This window comes from Sorex fumeus, unplaced genomic scaffold (assembly GCF_029834395.1).
Source record: "Sorex fumeus unplaced genomic scaffold, SorFum_2.1 ptg000081l, whole genome shotgun sequence".
NCBI classification, from domain to species: domain Eukaryota; kingdom Metazoa; phylum Chordata; class Mammalia; order Eulipotyphla; family Soricidae; genus Sorex; species Sorex fumeus.
Window position 1 is genome coordinate 3,761,673 of NW_026606138.1, and position 21,715 is coordinate 3,783,387.

The 21,715-nt window shown below is 42.5% G+C and overlaps 1 protein-coding gene across 1 annotated transcript in view; it reads left to right on the forward strand.

Annotated features, from left to right (window-relative positions):
* The window catches only part of PTPRB (protein tyrosine phosphatase receptor type B), a 124,155-nt gene that overhangs the window by 95,317 nt on the left and 7,123 nt on the right, over nt 1-21,715 (forward strand). Inside the window, exons 22-33 of the mRNA XM_056130741.1 lie at nt 1,454-1,560; nt 5,431-5,530; nt 6,406-6,489; nt 6,591-6,608; nt 6,730-6,811; nt 7,538-7,628; nt 8,297-8,373; nt 10,374-10,508; nt 11,470-11,592; nt 11,777-11,940; nt 13,936-14,071; nt 20,198-20,318. Coding sequence (XP_055986716.1) covers nt 1,454-1,560; nt 5,431-5,530; nt 6,406-6,489; nt 6,591-6,608; nt 6,730-6,811; nt 7,538-7,628; nt 8,297-8,373; nt 10,374-10,508; nt 11,470-11,592; nt 11,777-11,940; nt 13,936-14,071; nt 20,198-20,318 — 1,238 coding nt within the window. The remainder of the gene's footprint in view (nt 1-1,453; nt 1,561-5,430; nt 5,531-6,405; nt 6,490-6,590; nt 6,609-6,729; nt 6,812-7,537; nt 7,629-8,296; nt 8,374-10,373; nt 10,509-11,469; nt 11,593-11,776; nt 11,941-13,935; nt 14,072-20,197; nt 20,319-21,715) is intronic.

Consider the following 21,715-nt stretch of genomic DNA (forward strand, 5'->3'; position numbering starts at 1 on the left):
CAAGCACTCTACCCGCTATACTATTGCTCCAGCCCCCAGAATGACTGACTTTTAATATGAGAGAAGGTAATCTCTGGGAGGGAGAGACTTTGTTCTGTTCCTCAGCTTCTGAGAGGAACTGCTGCAAGGAGAATCCAAAACTATTCAATGAGAAGCTGAGGAGATTACTAAAGGGAGAGACTGTGTGTTCCCCAAGTTCAACCCCTGGCAACACTTGCCCCCCCCAAAGTACTGCTTGGTGTAGCCCTGGTTGCCTCCACAGGCAGTCTGGCCAAGCACTGAACTTGACCAGAGTCCTGACTGGGTAGATCCCACAGGGCAATTTCTCAGGGTACCTCTAAAGAGGCTTTATATAGCACAGCAGGTACGGCGTTTGTCTTGCACGTGACTGATCCAAGTTCGATTCCTCTGCCCCTCTTGGAGAGCCTGGAAAACTACCGAGAGTATCTAGCCCTCATGGCAAAGTCTGGCAAGCTACCCGTGACATATTTGATATGCCAAAAATAGTAACAACTAGTCTCACAATTTGTTGTGAGACATTACTGGTGCCCGCTCAAGCAAATCGATGAACAACAGAAGGACAGTGCTACAGTGCAGTGCTATGTATATATAATATGTATTATAATATATATTATATATTAAATTATATTATATATTAAATTATATATAATATATATTATAATACATATTATATACATAATATATCCAATTATATAGCACAGCGGTAGGGCGTTTGCCTTGCACGCAGCCAACATAGCTGACCTGAGTTCGTTTCCTCCGCCCCTCTCAGAGAGCCCAGCAAGCTACCCAGAGTATCTCGCCCACATGGCAGAGCGTGGCAAGCTCCCCGTGATGTATTCGATATGCCAAATACAGTAACAACAAAGTCTCCAATGGAGACGTTACTGGGCCCGCTCAAGCAAATGGATCAGCAACGGGAGGACTGTGATACAGTGATATTATAGGTATATAACATAGTGCTGTCTGTGCTGTCCTCCCATTGTTCATCGATTTGCTCGAGCGGGCCCAGGAACGTCTCCATTGTGAGACTTCTTGTTACTGTGTTTGGCATATTGAATACTCTCAGTAGCTTGCCAGGCTGTACAAGAGGGGCGGAGGAATCGAACCCGGCTTGGCCAGGCTGGCTGCACACAAGTCAAATGCCCTACTGCTATATAGGTATATAACATATGGTAAATTCTATGTGTGTGCATATATATGTGTTATATGTCAATATATTGTGTATATATGTATATAAAATATATAATACACATACATATATAATTTACTATATATAGTAAAAACAAATGAACTCTAATCTAACTTCATAATTCATCATCTTACTCTACATACACATTGACTAGGTACTTACTCGATTTCTCCTTGAAACCTCCTTTTGATCAGCCTTCTTATGGTCAGCTGCTAATCTGAAATAAATTGGTTTTGTTTTCAGAATCAGCATTCGGGCTTTTACACAGCTGTTTGATGAAGACCTGAAGGAATTCACAAAGCCCCTCTATTCAGACACATTTTTCTCTTTGCCAATCACCACTGAGTCAGGTAAGTCTGCCTTTTCGTTTACCCAGCTGGGCCCCCAACCACCACACCACCCACAAGAGCCTACAGTGGCTGAGCTGGGGGTATTGTTTTCACTTGGAATTTAATCTTTCTGAAATCATAAATTTTATGAGTTTAAGTGAATGCCACAACTTCTGTGGAAAATGAAAGAAAAGTGATTCATCTAAAAAAAGAAGGTAGAAATAACAGGTACTTTTTTTCTTATTGTGAATGATTTTTTTTAAACAGTGAGTGAAAAATATTCAAGTAAAGAGCTTTGCCTGGGGAAATATATAGGTAGATACAAAAGTCTTTTAATCATAAGGCTTTTGTGGAAATTCATGTGCATAGAGAAGAGACTATAAGAAAAAAAACTATTAACAATACCTCAAAGCAGTGGGATTACAGGTGATTTTATATATATATATTGCTTTTAAAAAACTATAATTAACATTAACTTAAGTTTGGGGACTTATCTCAGTGGTCAAGCACTCACCTTGTGTGAATGAAACTTTATCTCAGATCCTGAGCAGAACAGAAACAAAACAAACCAAAAAATACACTGTCTTCTGCCTCCTCCTTCCCTCGCCCTGTTAACCCAGACAAGAAACAAAAAAATAAAAAATCCAAGACAAAAGTTAACTGAAAAGATTTTCTGTAGTGTATGCAATAGCCTTCTCTAATGTGTTAGAGAGAAAGGCTGAGAAGTAGCAGCTAATTGTTACTTACTGCTCACTTTCTCCCTGGAGGCTGTTTTAAGCATTAAAAGAATATTTGTGTTTTGGTTGGTTTTTTCTTTGTTTGCTTGTTCTTTTAGAAGTGGTGAGGTAGTGGAGAGGTAGTGGGCACCGCACTTGGTGGTGCTCAGAGAAATATATGTAGTGCCAGGGATGATGGTACCAGGGCTGGTCACATGCAAGGGGCATTTCTCCAGTCCTGCACATAGCATATATTTTTTCAAATCCCCACTGTACCCTTTTAGATAAGAGTTAGGATCTCTAGCCAAGATTGTAGAGTGGGAGTTTGGCACTTAGCATCTAGACCCTAAGTTAACTTCTGTAGTGCACCACCTTGCATATTTCCATCATGCTGAGAATAGCATCATTTTTCAGGACATTGTTCCTTGACACCATTGTCTGCTCCAGCCTTTCCCGGTAGCCAGCGTTCTACAATGCTTGGTTGGTCTCAGGAAGTTCTTCTATATAGCTAAAATAGTCTTTCATGCTGCATGACAAAAGATGACTCAGCTTCACAAACACTCCCATCTATTGATGCCAAATATAGGGACAATCTCCCACTTTTGGAACCAAAAAGGAATCAGAACACAGTTAAGAGAATTTAGATGTTTGCTTGTAATGGAACATTAATTAGGGGCTTTGTAAACACTCTTCTTTCCTACTTGGAATATTATTATAAAACAGAAATTTAAAGAATCCTATTAAAGCAAGATAGTAAATATATATATATTTAAAAGAATATTAAGCACATTAAAAGGGAGATGATGGTGTTCATCTGATGAGTTTTAAAAAGAAACATTGAATATACAAATCCAAAGACAACTTCAAAAATGAGCTACTCCAGAGGCCTATATGTTAAAATGAAAATAATAGATCTTTTTGAAGAAAACATAGAAATAAATCTTTGTAACCTTGGGTCTAGCGAATGATTTCTTAGCCTAACATAAGCAACAAAAGGAAAAAGATAAATTGGACATAACCAAAATTTAAAACTATTGCCCTTCAAAGAAACCATGAAGAAAGTGAGGGGGAAAAAAAACCCCAACATAATGGGAGAAATATCTTCAAATGATCTATTTGCTAAAAATGATATGGGCTGGAGAGATAGTACAGTGGGTAGGTGCTTGTTCTGCATGTGGCCTACCCAGGTGGGGTTCAATCCCTGGTATCCCATATGATCCCCCAAGCCTAGCCAGGCGTGATCCCTGAGCTCAGAGCCAGGAGTCAGCCCTAAGCTTGGCCGGGCATGGCCCCCAAAACAATAATAATAATAATGAAAGAATGTGAAGAAACATCTTTATAAAGAAGATAAACAACTGACCAATAATGGGCTAAAGAGATAGTTCAAGCACAAACTCTGCATGTAGGAGGCCCAGGCTTGTTCCCCAGCACTCCATGTCTCAAGCATTGCCAGGACTGTCCTTCAAGCAGAGAGCCAGGACTAGCCCCTGAAAACCACCAGGTGTGGCCCCAAACAAAACAAATATTCAATAAACTAGGAAAAGATGATTCGCCATATTAGTTTTGAGGGGAAAGCAAGTTAAAACCACAAGACACTACTTCACACCCACTCAGCTGTAATCAAAAGGACAATAACAAGAATATGAAGAAACTGAAACTCTTATACATTGTTTGTGAGAATATAAAATGGTACTGCTACTTTGGAAGACAATTTTACAGATCCTCAAAAGGTTAAACCTAGAGTTTCCATCTATAACAATACCTCCATGCCCATTATGTACCCAAATTATACATGGATGCTTATAGAAGCATTATTTATAATAAAAAAAGAGGTCATCCAAATATCTAAAATGGATAAGCAAATTGTGGTATATCACAATAAAGTTTACCTAGCCATAAAAAGAAAAAATTGTTGATAAATTCTATAGTATGAATGACTCTTAAAATCATTACACTAAGTGAAAAAAAAGCAAATCACAAAAGACCACAAATTAATAATTGAATTTATTTAAAATGTTCAGAACAGACAAGTCTATGGAGACCCAAAATAGATGAGTGGTTGCAAGGGGAATGGAAGGAGGAGTCAGCTGAGGGGTAGAGATGATGTGGGGGAGGGTGATGATAACATTATAAAACTGCTAAATTCACAAAATGACAGTTTAAATTGGTGGTATGATATGTGACTTATATTTTAATAATATTTTTAAAAGTGATTACTCTGAAGTTCGAGAGATAGTATAGTGGGTAAGGTGTTTGCCTTGCAGGAAGCTGACCTGGGTTCGACCCAGCATGACTCAGCATCCCATAGAGTCCCCAAGCATTGCAGGGACTGATTCCTGAGTACAGAGCCAGAGCCAGGAGTAACCTCTGAGCATTGGCAGTGTGCCTTTCCCCACCCTCCCTCCAAAAAAAAAAAAAAAACAGTAGCACTGTCCTCCGGTTGTTCATTGCTTTGCTCGAGCGGGTCCATAAAGTCTTCATTTTGAGACTTGTTGTTACTGTGTTTGGCATATTGAATACGTCACAGGTAGCTTGCCGGGCTTTGCCGTGCAGGCGAGATACTCTCGGTAACTTGCCAGGCTCTCCAAGAGGGGCAGAGAAATCGAACCCGGCTCAGCCGGGCTGGCTATGCGCAAGGCAAACACCCTACCGCTGTGCTATCACTCCAGCCCTGCTATGTAAAAAAAAAGTTACATTTTTTAACTACACAGAACTACTCAGAAACTCCTAGTGGCAACATTATACCAGGTAATTAATAACCCAGATTTTGTTATAATAAGGCAACAACTCACTGCATTTGCCTAAGTTGCAGCTGCTGTTTTAACTTGCTTCATACAGGTGAAAGCTTATTTATTTCGATAGCAAATGTCTGCCCTTTCTCCTAAGGGCCCTAAGCTTTATGTACAAGCATCAATGATGTCCAAAGTTTCTATCTAAGAACAACACCCTTAACTTCAAAAGGGTAGCGGCTGACCTGCTGTTAGCGGGTAGCAGCCAGGATTTATCTTCTCAGCTGCACACCCCTGGGCTGTAGATGGTAAATGCTGGCATGTGGGGCCCTTTGAATTCTTCCGTAATAACATTCCAAGGGAGATAGAGTTTCAGTAGCCCTCTTACTGCTGTCTTAGCACTCATTTTCCCACCTGGTTTTTTCCATCCATCTGGATTATTGCAGAGCCTTTGTTTGGTGTCATCGAGGGTGTGAGTGCTGGCCTGTTCTTAATTGGCATGCTGGTGGCTGTCATCGCCTTATTCATCTGCCGGCAGAAATCAAGGTGAGTACAGAGACCCTTCTGGCAAGTGAACCCACCCTGTTAAAGAGGCAAATTGAAAATACCCTTTAGTTTGGAATTCAAGGAGGCAAAAGAGCTCCATTTCTCCAGGTTAAATCACCTTTTTCCTCCAACCCTCACCACACCACACCACACACACACATACACACACACACACACACACACACACACACACACACACACGTGCCATACAGTCAAACCCTAAATCCATGAATCATTTTTTCAGCCTCTTTATCTACTACTGTGGATGGATTTTTCCTTTACCTGTTGTTTTTTCCTGTAGGGAAAAAATGTGTGTGTGTGTGTGTATGTGTGTGTGTGTGTGTGTGTGTTTCAGATACCTTGTGAAGACAGAGATGCCTACAATTTCTGTGCCCAAATGCTTCCCTGAAATATGCTAAAATGTAGGATTGACATCATCATCTCGTGGCCAGTTTCCACACACTAATTTAAGAAGGGACCAAAGCAACTCCACGGGCTTGTGGCCCCAGATGCCGCAGCCTTTTCCCTCAGGGAATTTCCTTTAGTGGGCGCCTTGCCCTCTCTTGCAGTTCTGTCTTGCAACTCAAGTTTACTGGGTTTTTTTTTAAGGGAAGTTTTATTGCGAGTGTGGGAAGTGATTTTAACCTGTAGCCAAAAACCAGAAAAGACAAATATTCAGCTATTGAGAGAGTGGGAAAAAATCTATTTCTTCTTGATGTTCTTCCTCTCTCTACCCCCTCTCCAAGATCCCGACTGACTGCAGATCTACAGGCAAACTGAGAAATCCATATTTGCACAAATAGGCACAGTCTTACCATACATGGGGAGAGATGGTTTAAATTTTATAATAAAAATATGCAACCCTTATGTTGCAGCCATGGCCGGGATCGGCCTTCAGCCCGCCTAAGCATCCGCAGGGACCGACCATTATCTGTCCACTTGAACCTGGGCCAGAAGGGGTAAGAAGTACACGTGACTCCACATCATTTATGAAAAGATGAGCTGGTTGTCTGATGTGACATTTGCTAACGAGGACTTTACTTTTGTCTTTCCTTCACAGGAACCGGAAAACTTCTTGGTAAGAGAAAGAACAGATTCCTTTCTATAGTATCTGCTTTGAAAATGCAACTCAGATCGATGACATCATTTTCTCTTCTCTTCGGTAGTTGAATTTTTTCCCCATTGTTTTTTAACTTTAGCCCTATAAAAATACACCAGTTTGAAGGACACTTCATGAAGCTGCAGGCTGACTCCAACTACCTTCTATCCAAGGAATATGAGGTATAATGCAGAAACAATGTTTTAACACCCCCTCTCCTTAACACCATCTCCCCACCTTCCACCTTTACTTGGTAGTCAAAAATTAATGGGGCTCAGGATCTCAGCTGCATATATGCTCATTGGTTCTGAGGTCAGTGCCATCTTCAGAACAGCACAGCCAGCAAATTGCTCCCTGGATCTGATGATAAAAGTGTAGCAACAAATCCTAAATGCAGACCTAATTACTGTTGGTTCTTTGAGTTGGTTATTTGCTTGACTGAGAGATTGTGTGGTTTGGTGAGATGTCCCTCAGTTTGGGGTTTGATTCCCAACTTTGTGACCTGGGACAAGTAAGTGATCCTATTTGAGCCTTATCCATAGAGTGCATATAGTGGACCAGAGAGATAGGACGAAAGTTAAGACTCTACTTTGCATCCTACTGACTGTAGTTTGAATCCCCAACTCTACATATGGTCCCACTAGCAGTCACTCCTGAGCACAGAGCCAGGAATATCCCCTGAGCACAGCTGGATGTGGCCCCAAGACAAATTTAAAAATGAACTGGAGGAAAGATTCTCTCCTGTGAGACTACTGTGGGCATTCCAGTTAAGATGCACTGAATACCAGCTGTTCCATAAAAAGTTGCTAGTGTGCCTGTTCTTATGTTATTATAGATCTCAAGAACTGTCTGGTTTACCATATTCTGTTTCATTTTCACCACTTGCAATTTACTTTGGTCGCTCACAGGACTTAAAAGATGTGGGTCGGAACCAGTCATGTGATATCGCACTTCTGCCAGAGAATAGAGGAAAGAATCGATACAACAATATATTGCCCTGTGAGTTTCACTGCAACGTGAAATACTGGTTTCCTCTTGCATTTCTCTCTTTCCTAGCATCTAAAAATATAAGGTATAACTGGGAAAAAAAGATTCAGCTCTGAATGCCTTTAGAAAAGAATGAGTTGTGAGTTGTTGTACTTCCTCCTGACGGGTCATACAGTTTAAATTCTGGTTTTGTAGGGCCTTTCATGCTGTTGACATTTCACCTTGGGGTCCTGTTGCTTCTCCTTGAAAGCCTGAGAACGGCAACAGGGTCAACAGCAAGATGCAACTTGGATTTCCTTCACAAAGTCTCCAGTTAGCAATTATTGTAAATATTTTTATTATGCTTACCCTACCGGGTAAGCAATAGGAGACATTTTCTGAATTGTTTTAGTCCAGCAGTAAAAGGAACCAGCCACTCCACTGGGCAGGCATCCTAGTTTTGCAAGAAAAGCACCAAGGGGACTTCAAAGGGCATTGGACTTGTTTTATGTGTGTGTGTTTATGGGCTACATGTGCACCCCAGGGCAAGTTAGTTATCTTGTCTGAGCCTCATATCAAAATAAAGAAGAGACTACATCCCTTACTGAGGATCAGAGCTGATGTGGTTCAAAGGCCAAACATTTCTTCCACAATAGAAAACCAGCCAAAAACTCAAGTGATAAATCTCAATTTTCTTCCAGATGATGCGTCTCGAGTGAAGCTTTCCAACGTGGATGATGATCCGTGCTCTGACTACATCAACGCCAGCTACATCCCTGTAAGTGAGCCGCTAGGCGAGGCCACGGTGCCCACGGTGAAGGCTGGGTAACCACGCTAGAGATCCCCCTCCTGCAAATGCTCCCCATGTTTCCAGGTGTGGGGACACAAAGTTTTCAGAAGACCTTGTCTGATGGGCGCCAAATGCAGGGTATCTGATTCAATCCCTTTGAAGTTCCTTTTTTGTTGCTCCTTAAAAAAATTTTTTTTACAGTGACTCTATTTGGGCCAAGATTTTTTTCTTTTAATTGGTCCTTGTTGTTTCGGGACCTTGCCTGGTGGTGTTCAGTTGGAGTGCTTGTAGCAACTCACGAACTCTACCTCCTGAGCCCCACCTCCATACCCCCAGATGCATTTCCAAAGGTCATTTTTCTTACTGTAGTCCTAAGCCATGTTTAGAAGTCCCTGAGAAAGCTGCTTTGCTCAGGCTGTCCCACTGAGAAGGTGATTCAAAGTGAGGTGGAGTTCTGAAAACCACAGGTGCAGCTCAAAGGCTGTGTTATTAGCCCTTTGGACTCTGATTCTGGCAGGTATCTTATTGACTTCTTCCTATCTCACAGAAGGGAAAAAAAACCCACAAGATCAGAGAGATCTGAGTTTGAATCTCATATCTTGCTGATGCTGGGAGCTGGAAAAATTTATGTCATCATCCCGAGGGCCTTCATTTCCATTAACCCCCTCCCCCCACAAAAAATTAAGATGTTTGCCTCAATAATCCTCCATTCACTTAACAAATACTTAAATGCTCTGCATAGTCCAGCCCTGAGCTATGTACGGGGATAGAGGCCAAGAGAATGCTGACTCTGAAGGAACTCTCAGAAGAACTGGGGTGTTGGGAAATGATGGGGTGCTGCTCTGAGCAGTCTGCCAGAGCAGAGCCTCCATAGACATCTACCTCATCAGGGTGGGTCTGGGTGAAGTGCAGCATCTCACTCGGCAGGGTCTGGGGATGGGGGTGGGGTGGGCACTTAGGATTCTGCATTTTTCACAGGTTCTCAGGGGATCCCTGAGATAGTCTGGGAATTTCTCTGGACAGCAAGAGGCTGGAGCTAGTCTTGGAAGCTTTGGGGGAAAGATCACTGGCCGAGAGAAACAGAAGGCTCCACAGAATAGGCCAGTGCTGAGACCCAGAGGATAAACAAGGCTTAGCCAGAGGAGACACCGCGCCTGAGTGGGCAGGCATGAGACAGCCACAGTGTCCTAAAAGGGGCTGCTGGGGAGAGGGGTAAGGAATGGATGAACTTGCACTAGGAGCTGCAAGTCGTTCTGTGGGGCTGGAGGGAAGGATGAGGGGATGCATGGAAATAGCCTCACTCATAGATGGGGGCTCAGAGGAAAGAAGGGCTGACCTGTGGCATGGTAGACACTCCCAAACAGAGATTGCTTTTCCTTTCTTTTTCCTTTGTTGATTTCTGGGTCATACCTGGCAGTGCTCAGGGCTTACTCGTGACTCTGCATGCAGGGATCACTCTTGGCAGGGCTTAGGGGACCGTAGGGGTGTAGAGGATCCAACCTGGATTGGCTGTGTACTAGGTAAATACTCTACCCACTGCATTATCTCCCCAGCCCTCTCTTCCTTTCTGTGACATCTCCTAACCAACAGCCTTCAAATGTCAATGATCCAAAATGAATGAAGCTTTTCTAGATTTGATAGGAAAAGTGCCACATTGAAGACTATCTCTCAGACTGTACACACACACACACACACACACACACACACACACACACACACTCACTATTTTCTAAACCTTTGCTTGAATCTTCCCAGGCATTTTAGAGTGGACTCAACTTCATAAAAGGAAGTTGGGCCCTAAACAATAGCCCACGGTTCCGGCCTTTGTCTCGCCAGTTCCCAGCCTTGACACTCATGTTCGTATCTTTTTCTCAAGTCAGGGACCTGGCAAAGGCCTCGGTATCTTCTCCTCTGCAGAGCTCACACTTTGTTTATAGTTCAGAGAAGGCCCATTGTTTCTCACTCCCCATATTGTAAATTCATCACAGGGCAACAACTTCCGAAGGGAATACATTGCGACTCAAGGGCCTCTTCCTGGCACCAAGGATGACTTCTGGAAGATGGCGTGGGAACAGAATGTCCACAACATTGTCATGGTGACCCAGTGTGTGGAGAAAGGCCGAGTACGTAGTCCTCTTGTCTTCCTCACTTTGGTTTCTGCTACCTGGTTGAATTCAGCCCTGGTGCAGGGAGCTGAGGGCTTGCTTTGCAGGCGGGAGACCTGGATCCAAGCCTGCTGGGAGTAGCCCTGAGCATCGCCAGTGGGGCTTCCAAACCAAAGAATAATAATCACCATCATTTAACCCACCATTAAAAATGAATCTCCAAAAGACACAGAGGTTGCCTGAGAGCCATTGATAGTGAATTAAGTCATTTGGCTTTTTTTTCTCCTTTCCTTCCTGATTGTTGCCATGTTGTCACAGTGACCAGGGTAGCCCCCAGGCCTGGCTGTGGTGCCCACACACTGCTCAGCTGTGGTGCTGGCCAGAGGTTGTGGTGCTCTCACACTGAGCTGAGGGCCCCACCGACATTCACACTCCTTTTGCTGTGCTGCTTGCATAGTGCTTCTAGGGCTCAGCCTCTTGAGTTGCAGTGCTCTAAGAGTATGACTCACTTGGGGACCCGGTGGGGCTCATGGAAGCACTCACCATGGATGCACACCTGTTCCTAATCTTCACACCTCTAACCGAGGAGGGTTAAACCACTTTGTTTCTGGTACTTGGTCCAGACACAGGTTGAGATATCAAAATACATATATAAGAGATCCTTCTTCAGAAAGAACCAGAAGTGGTGACACATGACTTATCTGCAACTAGGTCTGAAAGGCTAAGGAAATCAGCAAAAATAAAAACGAAGTCGCAATAAAAACCCTCCCTCACCCCTCACTGGAAAGTGCATGAGTCCCAGGCAAGGGCTGCTCTCCGCAGCCCGGTGTCAGCGCAGGTCCTGAGCCACCGAACAGATGCCCTATGGCTTTTGCAGCTGAGCCTGGAATCCGAGTGGGGATGACATTTCGAGGAAGGAAAGGCCCGGTTCCCAGAGGAGTCAGGTTTCTGGGCTCCATTCTTCTCTGTCTTCCGCTAGGTCAAGTGTGACCACTACTGGCCAGCAGACCAGGATTCTCTCTACTATGGTGACCTCATCCTGCAGATGCTCTCCGAGTCCGTGCTACCCGAGTGGACCATCCGGGAATTCAGGATATGCAGTGTATGTCCGTGGCTTGGGATTCCATACCACACACGCCATCCTTGGAACGATGCAGGACCCCCACAAATCCTGGGTGGCTGGTTCCATGTCTGTGGCACCGGCTCATGGGAACTTCTGCCTGGCCACAGGCTGGGCACACAGCTGCTTGCAGGATTCATAGTCTTACTCTTCTCTGCTCTTGCAGGAGGAACAGCTCGACATGCACAGAGTCATCCGCCACTTCCACTACACAGTGTGGCCAGACCACGGCGTCCCAGAGACCACCCAGTCCCTGATCCAGTTTGTGAGAACTGTAAGGGATTTCATCAACAGAAGCCCCGGGGCTGGGCCCACCGTGGTGCACTGCAGGTACTCAGTGACCCTGAACCAATGAAATGGCAGCCCAGGGTCTGAACAGACGCAAGAAGCCTAGGGAGTCTGGTGGGTGGATGGAGGGTTGTCTGCCAACCAGCCAGCCCTACAGGATGCTCTGACACCCTCCGCAGCCTCACTCCTTTCCAACAAGTTCTCCTTTCCTACATTCTTCATTTCCTGCCTCCCCCCGACCTGCACACTCACCCTTCATGCTTCCTCTTGCTCTTTTTTCTTACAGTATAAAATGCAAGGTCTTTATTCCCATCTTCCCCCCACTCAAAGTTCCCCAAAACTCACCTCCCACTCTTGTCAGGAAGGAGACTGTACAAGCCTATTCTTGCCTCTTGCTATTCCTACTCCTTGAAATGGCCTTCTCTTTCTCATCCACCTAAGTGAACCCCAGGCATCCTTCAGCATCCCTGCTCCAAATCACCCTTCGGGTCAAAGAGCCTTCATCCTCATGGCACCTAATTTTGCTCTTAAATATTTGTTCTCTTGAAATTTATTTGCTTCCAAGTATTTATCCATATACCCAACATTTAATAATTTAATTCTCATCTCTCTCTCTCTCCCTCTCTCTCTCTCTCTCTGTCTCTCTCTCTCTCTCTCTCTCTCTCTCTCTCGACGTTTAGCTAATTAATGTTTGCAGCAACACTTTGATAGCCATAACTAAATGGCACTAATAAACAGAGAGCAGGGAATTGCTACAGTAAGAGAAATGTCAAATGCACTCATTTTCTCCCAATCAGCCCAGCACCCCAGGTGGCCTGCTTTAATATGTCATTGGAACCCTGATGCTTTTAATAAGAATCCAAAGCACCAGAGGTTCCTGCTTTTGAAGATGACATTTCCATTGAGTACTGCAGGAGGACTGCTCTTTGGGGGGGGGGAGTCACACCCAGTGGTACTTGGAGGATATCCTGGCTCTGTGTTTGGGGACCATGCAGTGCTGGGGATGGTGCTCAGCCCATTGACCTGTATCTCCGGTCCTAGACAAATACGCGCATGTGTGTGTGTGTGTGTGTGTGTGTGTGTGTGTGTGTGTGTACCCAAAAATCCCCAGCTACACAGAAATTAATTTGGGAAGTGAGTTGAACATCTTAAGTGAAGCCTAAGGTCTTCATAAGCTATGATCCAGCAATTTTGTTTCTGCTTCTAGACATCAGCCCAGAGAAATTCCCAAATGTGCACAATGATGCTCACAGCCAGACTATTTTTAAAAGAAAAGAACTAAAAATGATCTCACTGTCTATCAGTAGGGTATAGATGAGCACTGGATGGTTTAGGAACAGTTGATGAATTCTATGAGGTCATTAAAAACAACTCCATCCACTTGTAAAAACCTCAGCAAATCAGAAAACAAACAATGCCGAGTAGAAAAGTCGGTCAAATGATACATAAAACATTTTACTATTTCAGCCAATTTGGGGAACACATAAAATGAATATATTGTTTGTGGATTTCCACATATGTAGGAAAACCACAAAGAGCCATATGGAAATGACACATGGAGTACAGAGCAGTGCTTTTCTGGGTGAGGGAAGGAGGGAGGAAGGAAAGTGAAAGGCTGGAGCCCTGACATACATCTTTAAGTAAGCATGAAAGAATTCTCCAATATTTGCCCATAACTAGAAGGGGAGAGGAAAGCTGTGCTTGTCTTGTCTCTGGACTCAGTCCTGAAAAGCCAGTTTAATCAAAAGGCCGTGGTCTGGGGGCTGCCCCTGTGGTTGCATGCACCAGATCCAGGGTCAATTCCCGGCACCACCTGGCTTCCAGAGTCTCACCAGTGTGTCCCTGGTGGTCCCTGTACCACAGGACTCCGGCAGCACCACATTGAAACCCAACATTGAACCATCACCCATTGTCACAGTGTCAGAGCAAGTGGCCCCAGGCCTCTTGAGCATTGCTTGGGAGCACCCCCCCCCCCCCGTATAAAACTTTACATTAATAAATACAAAGGAATCAATTTTCTTTTGCTGTTTTGCCCAGTGCTGGTGTTGGCCGAACAGGGACATTTATCGCACTGGACCGAATCCTGCAGCAGCTAGACTCCAAGGACTCTGTAGACATTTATGGAGCAGTGCATGACCTGAGACTTCACAGAGTGCACATGGTCCAGACTGAGGTAAGAACTGCAGCCAGGAGACAGAGACCCCCTACCAGTTCCCCACATGTTAAGGGTTTGATTCAAGGGGAAATGACTCTGAGTTACTGGAGGAGAAACAGAACTGAATGTGAATGTTTCAGCAGACTTGTTATTTTAAACCATTCTCAGTGACCTTGAAAGTCCCGACACTGAACTGGTTGTCCACCTTTTTCTTCAGGTGGGTAGTGTCAGGACTATATCTGGTGGTGCTCAGGTCTTATTCCTGGCTCTGTACTAAGGAATCACTCCTGGTGGGACTTAGAGAATGATATGGGTGCTTTGGAATCAAACCGATGTCAGTTGCATCCAAGGCAAACACCCTACCTACTCTACTATCTCTCTGATCCTCAATCATGGATGGCCTTAGTCAATGCATTATACACTGGGGAAATCTGGGGAGGTATCTTGAGTATAGAACACTTGTTTTGGGTATAAGGCCCTGGGTTCAGTGTCCAGAAATACATACACACACACACACACACACACACACACAAACACAACAGAAAAAAAACCTCTTTCATGTATACCATGGGGAAAGTCCTAGCCATTTGTCTTGGAGGCTGGGATCAACAAACAAAAACTGTATCACTGTATCACTGTCATCCCATTGTTCATCGATTTACTAGAGTGGATGCCAATAACATCTCCATTTGTCCTAGCCCTGAGATTTTAGCAGCCTCTCCTTACTTGTCTTTCCCAATGATGCCATATTGGAGGCTCTTTCAGGGTCAGAGGGATGAGACCCGTTATTGTTACTGTTTTTGGCATATCGAATATACCATGGGTAGCTTGCCAGGCTCTGAACAAACAAAAAGAAAACAGATTCCAATCCCTTCAGACACCAAAGTCATTTACATTGCTTATGACGGAGAATTGCTTCCATTTCTATAATCCTTTGACATCAGCAAGCTTCATGTTCATATTTCTCAGATCACATTCTCCTTCCCTAGTACTCACCTAAGCTCCTGCCTTCAGACAGTGATTTCAAACTCCAACCACACAAAACCAAAGTCATTATCAGTCCTAAAAACAAATAACAGCACTCTTCCTGCACTTGCTTCTTCCAGTTTCAGCACAATGTTGTTATCCCTCATTGCCTTCCATCTGTTTGTCCAAGCTAGCATTGCAGCAGATCCGACTAGCTTCAGGTTCTCCTGGACAGTAAGTATATATAGCACATAGAAAACAGATGTCTTCAGTGTTTCAACTCTTTTTACATCACCCGTAGTTACATCTCTGCAGGCTTATTCTTTAATGGAAAAAGTAGCTGCAGCAATAGTAATCATTTCAATCATAGTCTCCCAATAGCACCAATAGCACCAACCCCAACCTGAAAAACAAGTGCACCCACACACAATAACCTGAGCTTGTATTACCGTATCCCTGCCCCTTAGCCATTTCTGCTATCTATGTCCAATAAAATGAGGGACCAGTCAGAGGTCTTAATTATCTGGCCGCACACACCTAGCTTTCTCCCTAACACAAGGAATCTGATTTCTTTTCCTTGGCTCCCACATTAAGCAGTCCCTAAGTCCTGTCAGTTCTACCAGACATCTCCTTGTTCCATCTCTTGGACCCTGTGTCCCAGGTGTTATCTACTGTCACCTTCTTTCTCAACCTTTATCAATTATCTTAAACCTGATCCTTCCAGTGAGTCTCCTGACCCTTCCAGTGAGTCTCCTGCCTCATCTATCTTCTGCTGTGACAACTCTTCATCACCACTATCACTGTCAAAGTTATCTTGCTAATTCTGCATAAAAATCTCAGAAAACTCTTCATTGTTATAAAATGAAGTTCAAACTTTCATCTTGTTAATGAACCCAAATCTGAATGCTCACTCCTGAGAGGCCAGTATTCAGGAGACAAGAGTTTATATGAGGAAAATCAGTGTTGTCCCAGGCTGGCAACCCAAAAAGATAGTGGACTTGCTTCCCCAAAACTACCTTGCTCTCAGGTTGGGATTATTATCTTACATAAGGCTGATTGGAAAAGCAAGTTAGAAGGAAATAATAGGAAGTGGGTTAGGAGGAGAAAGGAGTCTGATAAGCTTTTCAGGAGTCTTTTCAGAGGGACTGCTGTTTGCTCTCCTCTCTTCCCACGCACCAGTCTGTAACTGAACCTGTTTCAACATCAAACACAAAATGTATTTAAAAGAGAATAACTTTCCAGGGCCAGAGCAATAATACAGTGGGTAGTGCATTTGCCTTTCATTTTGCCGACCCAGGTTGGATCTCTGACATCCCATCTGGTCCCCTGAGCATTACCAGGAGTTATCCCTGAGCACAGAGCCTGGAGTAACCCCTGATTATTGTGGGGTGTGGTGCCAAAATAAGAACAAAAACAAAAAAATAGAGAACAGTTTTAAGATTTGGAAGCAGGCCAAGAGCCAAGGAGAGTGAGAATTTATAAGAAACACATCAGTGAGGAAAAAAGATAGAATCTGTGACACTGATTTAATTATGATTCTTGTGTACAAGTCTTTTCATAACTGACCCCAACTTACTGATCCAGTTTCATGTCATAAGATTTAAGATCTGCTGAATCCAAGGGTGGCTTCACTTCCTGGGCCAGAAGCAACTTTGTTTCTTTTACTCGTCATGAAATAAATATTTTTAATAAAATATTTTCACTTACCTTTTATTTCCTCTTTCAAATGAATCCCAAACAGAATATCCAGATGTTTGTCCTGCTTTAGCTCCTTGTCCATGGAGGGCTTCTTTGTAGTCTCAGAAGCCCGATTCCAAAGATGCATGGCTTTGGCACTGGGACTGAGTGCAGAAGTGTTTGTTTGTTTGTTTGTTATCTGGGGGCTACACCCAGCAATGCTCAATGGTTACTCAGGAATTGCTTCTGGTAGTTCTCAGGGAACCATATGGGATGCCAGTGATCGAACCAGAATCAGCCACGTGCAAGACAAGTGCCCTTACCAACTGAACTATTGTTGCAGTCCCTGAGTGCAGAAGAGTTACCCAAAACAGAGTCAAAGGAAATAAAGCAAAAAGCACATTCTGGTGCCTTTTATTGCCTTTTTGAGTCCATTGAGATAGATCCATTAAGATCAGTCTATTTGTTTGCTCTACAAAGGAATACAAGTCTTCACAAGTTTTAATAAATATATCGAAGAGGAATTGATGAAAGGGTTTAAGACAGGGTTTTAAAATACAGTAAATTGTTAAAGAACAACTTTCAAACAGTAACTCATTTAAGAACAATAGAAGACAGTCACACTCTGTCAGTCTCATCCTCCTGTGAGGAGTCAGCAGGATGTAATAGGAATAAGCATCTTAGTTACCATTTGAGGGTTGTCTTGATGGTTTACCATGATCCACACACCCTCCATTTCAGTCACACTAGATTGCTCACACTAGATTCCAGAATGCAAGTGTGCTACCATATTAATTATGAAGTTTGTAATGTCCGATTTTTCTCAAATCTTACAAATGTCATCTGATTTGATAGTTTTCTCCCATCGAAGTTAACATGATGGCTCATTCTTATGAATAAGACTTTACACACAATTCTACATTCTGGTTATCACCTTATGTATCTGCTTCTCTGCTAAACCGGGCACTCAGAGACCATGGAATGCTATTACCTTAATTCTATAAATACTGTCTAATGCTATAACTCAGTGAAAATTGAATGAAATTAAGATTCACAAGTTACCTAGACAGATCTTTTCTATCTGAGCTCATGTTTTAGACTTCCTACATTTCATTAAGAATAAAGTGGGAAACACATTAACATTCTGAAGGTTTTAGTCACCATTTTCAAAGGGACATACTACTGGGAAAAGAATTTATATTTAAGACAAGGCAAATTAAAAATGAGTATTAACCAATTTGAAAGCCCAAGGTGAATTATTGTCAAATAATTTATTAATAAGGTGTAGCATAGAGATAATAGAGTTAATTCACAGCTGAATTCAAAAATCCCATAGTAATTTAACATTCAAGTAGAGCTGAAAATATGAGTCATGCTTTTGCTGGGAGAAAATAGAGAAGCGATAGTCTATAAGGATTCAAAATGGCAAGTAGTGACTGGCTGTCTAGGGTCAGAGAGCTCAGTTTTGAATATATATATATTTATATATATGAATATTGAGCGTGTGTATGTATATATATGCTTTGCCTGCTGAAGACCAGATTAGAGCCCCAGCACCACATGTTCCCCAGAGCACTGCTAGGAGTAGCCCCTGCACATGGCTGGTGTGACCCTAAAACAACAACACAAAGTGATTGCCCATACTAGGAGCTTTTGTCAGGATAATATCCTCATCAAATATTCAAGGTCAAGATAGTCAAAACACAAATAACAAGTCAACAGCATATGTTAGTAGAAATACAAAGCATAGTTAATAATATCAGTGGAGTCCTCACTTGTGATTGATGGTCTTTAGAAATATCCTAATCTAACTAAGGATACCAGCTCCTCACTTTGAAGTCCTCCTAGTAGACAATCAGCCTTGCTTCCAGTCAAGGGCAATACCTAGTGCTGCCCAGTACAATTTAACACATGTTCAATTTTAAAGGATTGCTGGTAAAGAAAATCTCATCTTGCTTTGTATCTCAAGGCCTTAAAATACTTAAAGATGGACCACACTGACTAACTAAGGTCTAGGGCAGTTTTTCAGTATCATCTGACAGCCACACCAATGTTCGTATCTACTCAGTGGGGTCAAACACTAGAAGCTGTGAAAGAAACTCTGACCTTGATTTCCAGAATGTAAAACTGAAATCCAAGAAGCTTAGGCCAGCTGGAGACAAACTTAGAGTCCTTTTCCCTTACATGATACTGTGCTCTCTTCCCATTCTTCCTTTTCCCTGGGCTCTGATATGGAGGGAACCCAAAACCAAACACAAAGGATATCCATTTCCATTAATACCAGGTCCATTTCTTTGTTAGACGGCTCAGCTGGCAATAAGGAAGAAGGTCCAAACACATGTTTGGCTGCCTATGTCTGAGCTTCTGTTGTTGGAGGTCTTTGTGATGTCTTTATGGTCTCTCAAAAACTGCCTCTTCCAACTTCCAAACAAACTTTCAAACAAAGTTTCTGTTTGGAAAGTAGTTCCCACATAGTGACAAGTGGGTCTATTCCCATCATGCAAACTTCTTTGCAGTTAGCCAGCAGCTTTGAGAGTCGTTGATATGCTAGACTCAGATGCTGAGAAAACCAAGATAGTTGAGATCCTGGCTTTGATCCACAAGAATTGATAGTCCAGTAGGGTCTATTGTACCTCACTAGACTTTCCCCAAAAGAGAACAAAACAGCAGAGGATGTAATTGTCTCAACAATACTCCACTTAAATTAGGATTCACTGAAGGCTATTAGCAGTAGCACTAGCACTATCCTCCCGTTGTTCATCGATTTGCTTGAGAGGGCCCAGTAATGTCTCCATTGTTAGACTTGTTGTTACTGTGTTTGGCATATTGAATATGTCAGGGGTAGCTTGCCAGGCTTTGCCGTGTGGGCAAGATACTCTTGGTAGCTTGCCGGGCTCTCTGAGAGGGGTGGAGGAATCAAACTCGGGTCGGCTAGGTCAGCCGTGTGCAAGGCAAATGCCCTACCCACTGTGCTATCACTCCAGCCCCACTGAAGGCTAGTATAGTAAAAACTACCAGTCACATACCCACATTTAAATCAAGGGCCTTATCTGTTAGCTGTATGACCTTGGAGATATGAGTTAACTTCTCCCAGTCTCCATCAACATGGAGGATTAGGTCCACTAAGTTCTAAAATAACCAAGTGAAATGATTTCTATAAAATGCACAGCAGTGCTAGGAATTCATTCATCTATTTGATAAATATTTGTAGAAAATTTCCTAGGTGCCAGACAGTCCTAGACATTCATGAAATACACTCTATAAATATGCTTGCATGTAAATAAGCATAAAGAAACACCATCTCTGTGCCCATCATCATCATTCTGCTCTTCTTAGTGGTAATAGAAAGCAGTCACTCTTCCAGTCTAGAATCCATGAGTAAAGAGATAGTCAAGAAATTTGCTAACTGTCTAGAATCACTGTGGATATTCTGTGAGAGTCCCTTCTCTTTCGCATGCTTAGGAATTTGCCTTCCTGTAACATGCCTCTCCTTTCTCCTAGTGTCAGTATGTGTACCTACATCAGTGTGTAAGAGATGTCCTCAGAGCACGGAAGTTACGGAGTGAACAAGAAAATCCCTTATTTCCAATCTACGAAAATGTGAATCCAGAGTATCACAGAGGTAAGAGCCTACTTCACTAACATACAGGTTCAGTGACAGAGATAGGTTTGATCTGGAAATCATGAAATAACAGTCACTCTTTCCATATGAATTGTCCATCTTGTCCTCTACCCAAAGGCTTAAGAAAAGGCCACCACTGAGCAGGACTACTATGAAAAGAGGCAGATAGAGGGGGATGCCAACAGATGATCGCTGACTCCAAGTGGAAGAAGAACTATTAGGGAGAAATTATTACCATTTCTTTTCCACCCAAAATTCTCCATAGCAGGAAAGATGCTTTGAAATAACAACTAGATGTTTATACTGCACAATCCCTTTATGGGATAATTTGGCCATATATATCAAGATTGTTAATATGTTCATACTTTGTTACTAAGAAAGCTTTATGCATGAAACTTTTCATAGCTACAAGTTTGAGTGAGAAAAGCATGAATGCTTACTAGTGGAGAACTAAATACACCACAATGCCTTCATGAAATAGATTGTGGATGATATTTTTGAGAATATTATCATAACATGGATATTCTTACAATTAAGAATATATAATAATATATAATATATATTATATAATATTATATAATAATATATAATAATATATAATATATAATTATATATTATAATATATAATAATATATAATAATTATATAATAATATATAATGCAAATAAAATTATAACAGTATATGGGATGATATGGGGTGAAGGAAGATTTGAAAAAACATATTTACCAAGGACAATAGAGATAATACAGCAGGAAAGGCTCTTGCCTTGCATGTGGGTGACCCAGGGTTAATCCTGCTGCACCACATATGGTCCCCCAAGCCTAACTAGAGTGATCCCTGAGCACAGAGTAAAGAGTAAGCCCTGACCATCACTGGATGTGACCTTGAGATGCCCTTTTCCACTCTGAATCATTGTTAAGACTCCATTGTTAGGCTACTTTCATTACAAAGGCTGACTTCAAAGTTGACATCCCATTATATTATATATTATATAATATAATGTTGCCCCATTATATTATATATTATATAATATAATGTTGACATCCCATTATGTATCCCATTATATATCCCATATGTATCCCATTATATATCCCATATATATCCTATTATATATCCCATATATAAAGTTGACATCTCATTATATTATATATCCCATTATATCTCTTCAGTTTAGCATCACACTTCTTACCTCTCACAGTTTCTCTTGTTCAGGAATTTGACAGATGCATAACTCGGTGATTTTGGCTCAGAGCCTCATGAGGTTGCAGCTAAGATGTTGGCTAGAGGATTGGGTGGGTGGGTGGGTGGGAAGGGGCCTTCACATGCTTCGTCTTTTATCTCCATTTCTTTTTTTGTTTCGTTGTTTTGGGGGCACACCTGGCAGTGTTCAGGGATTA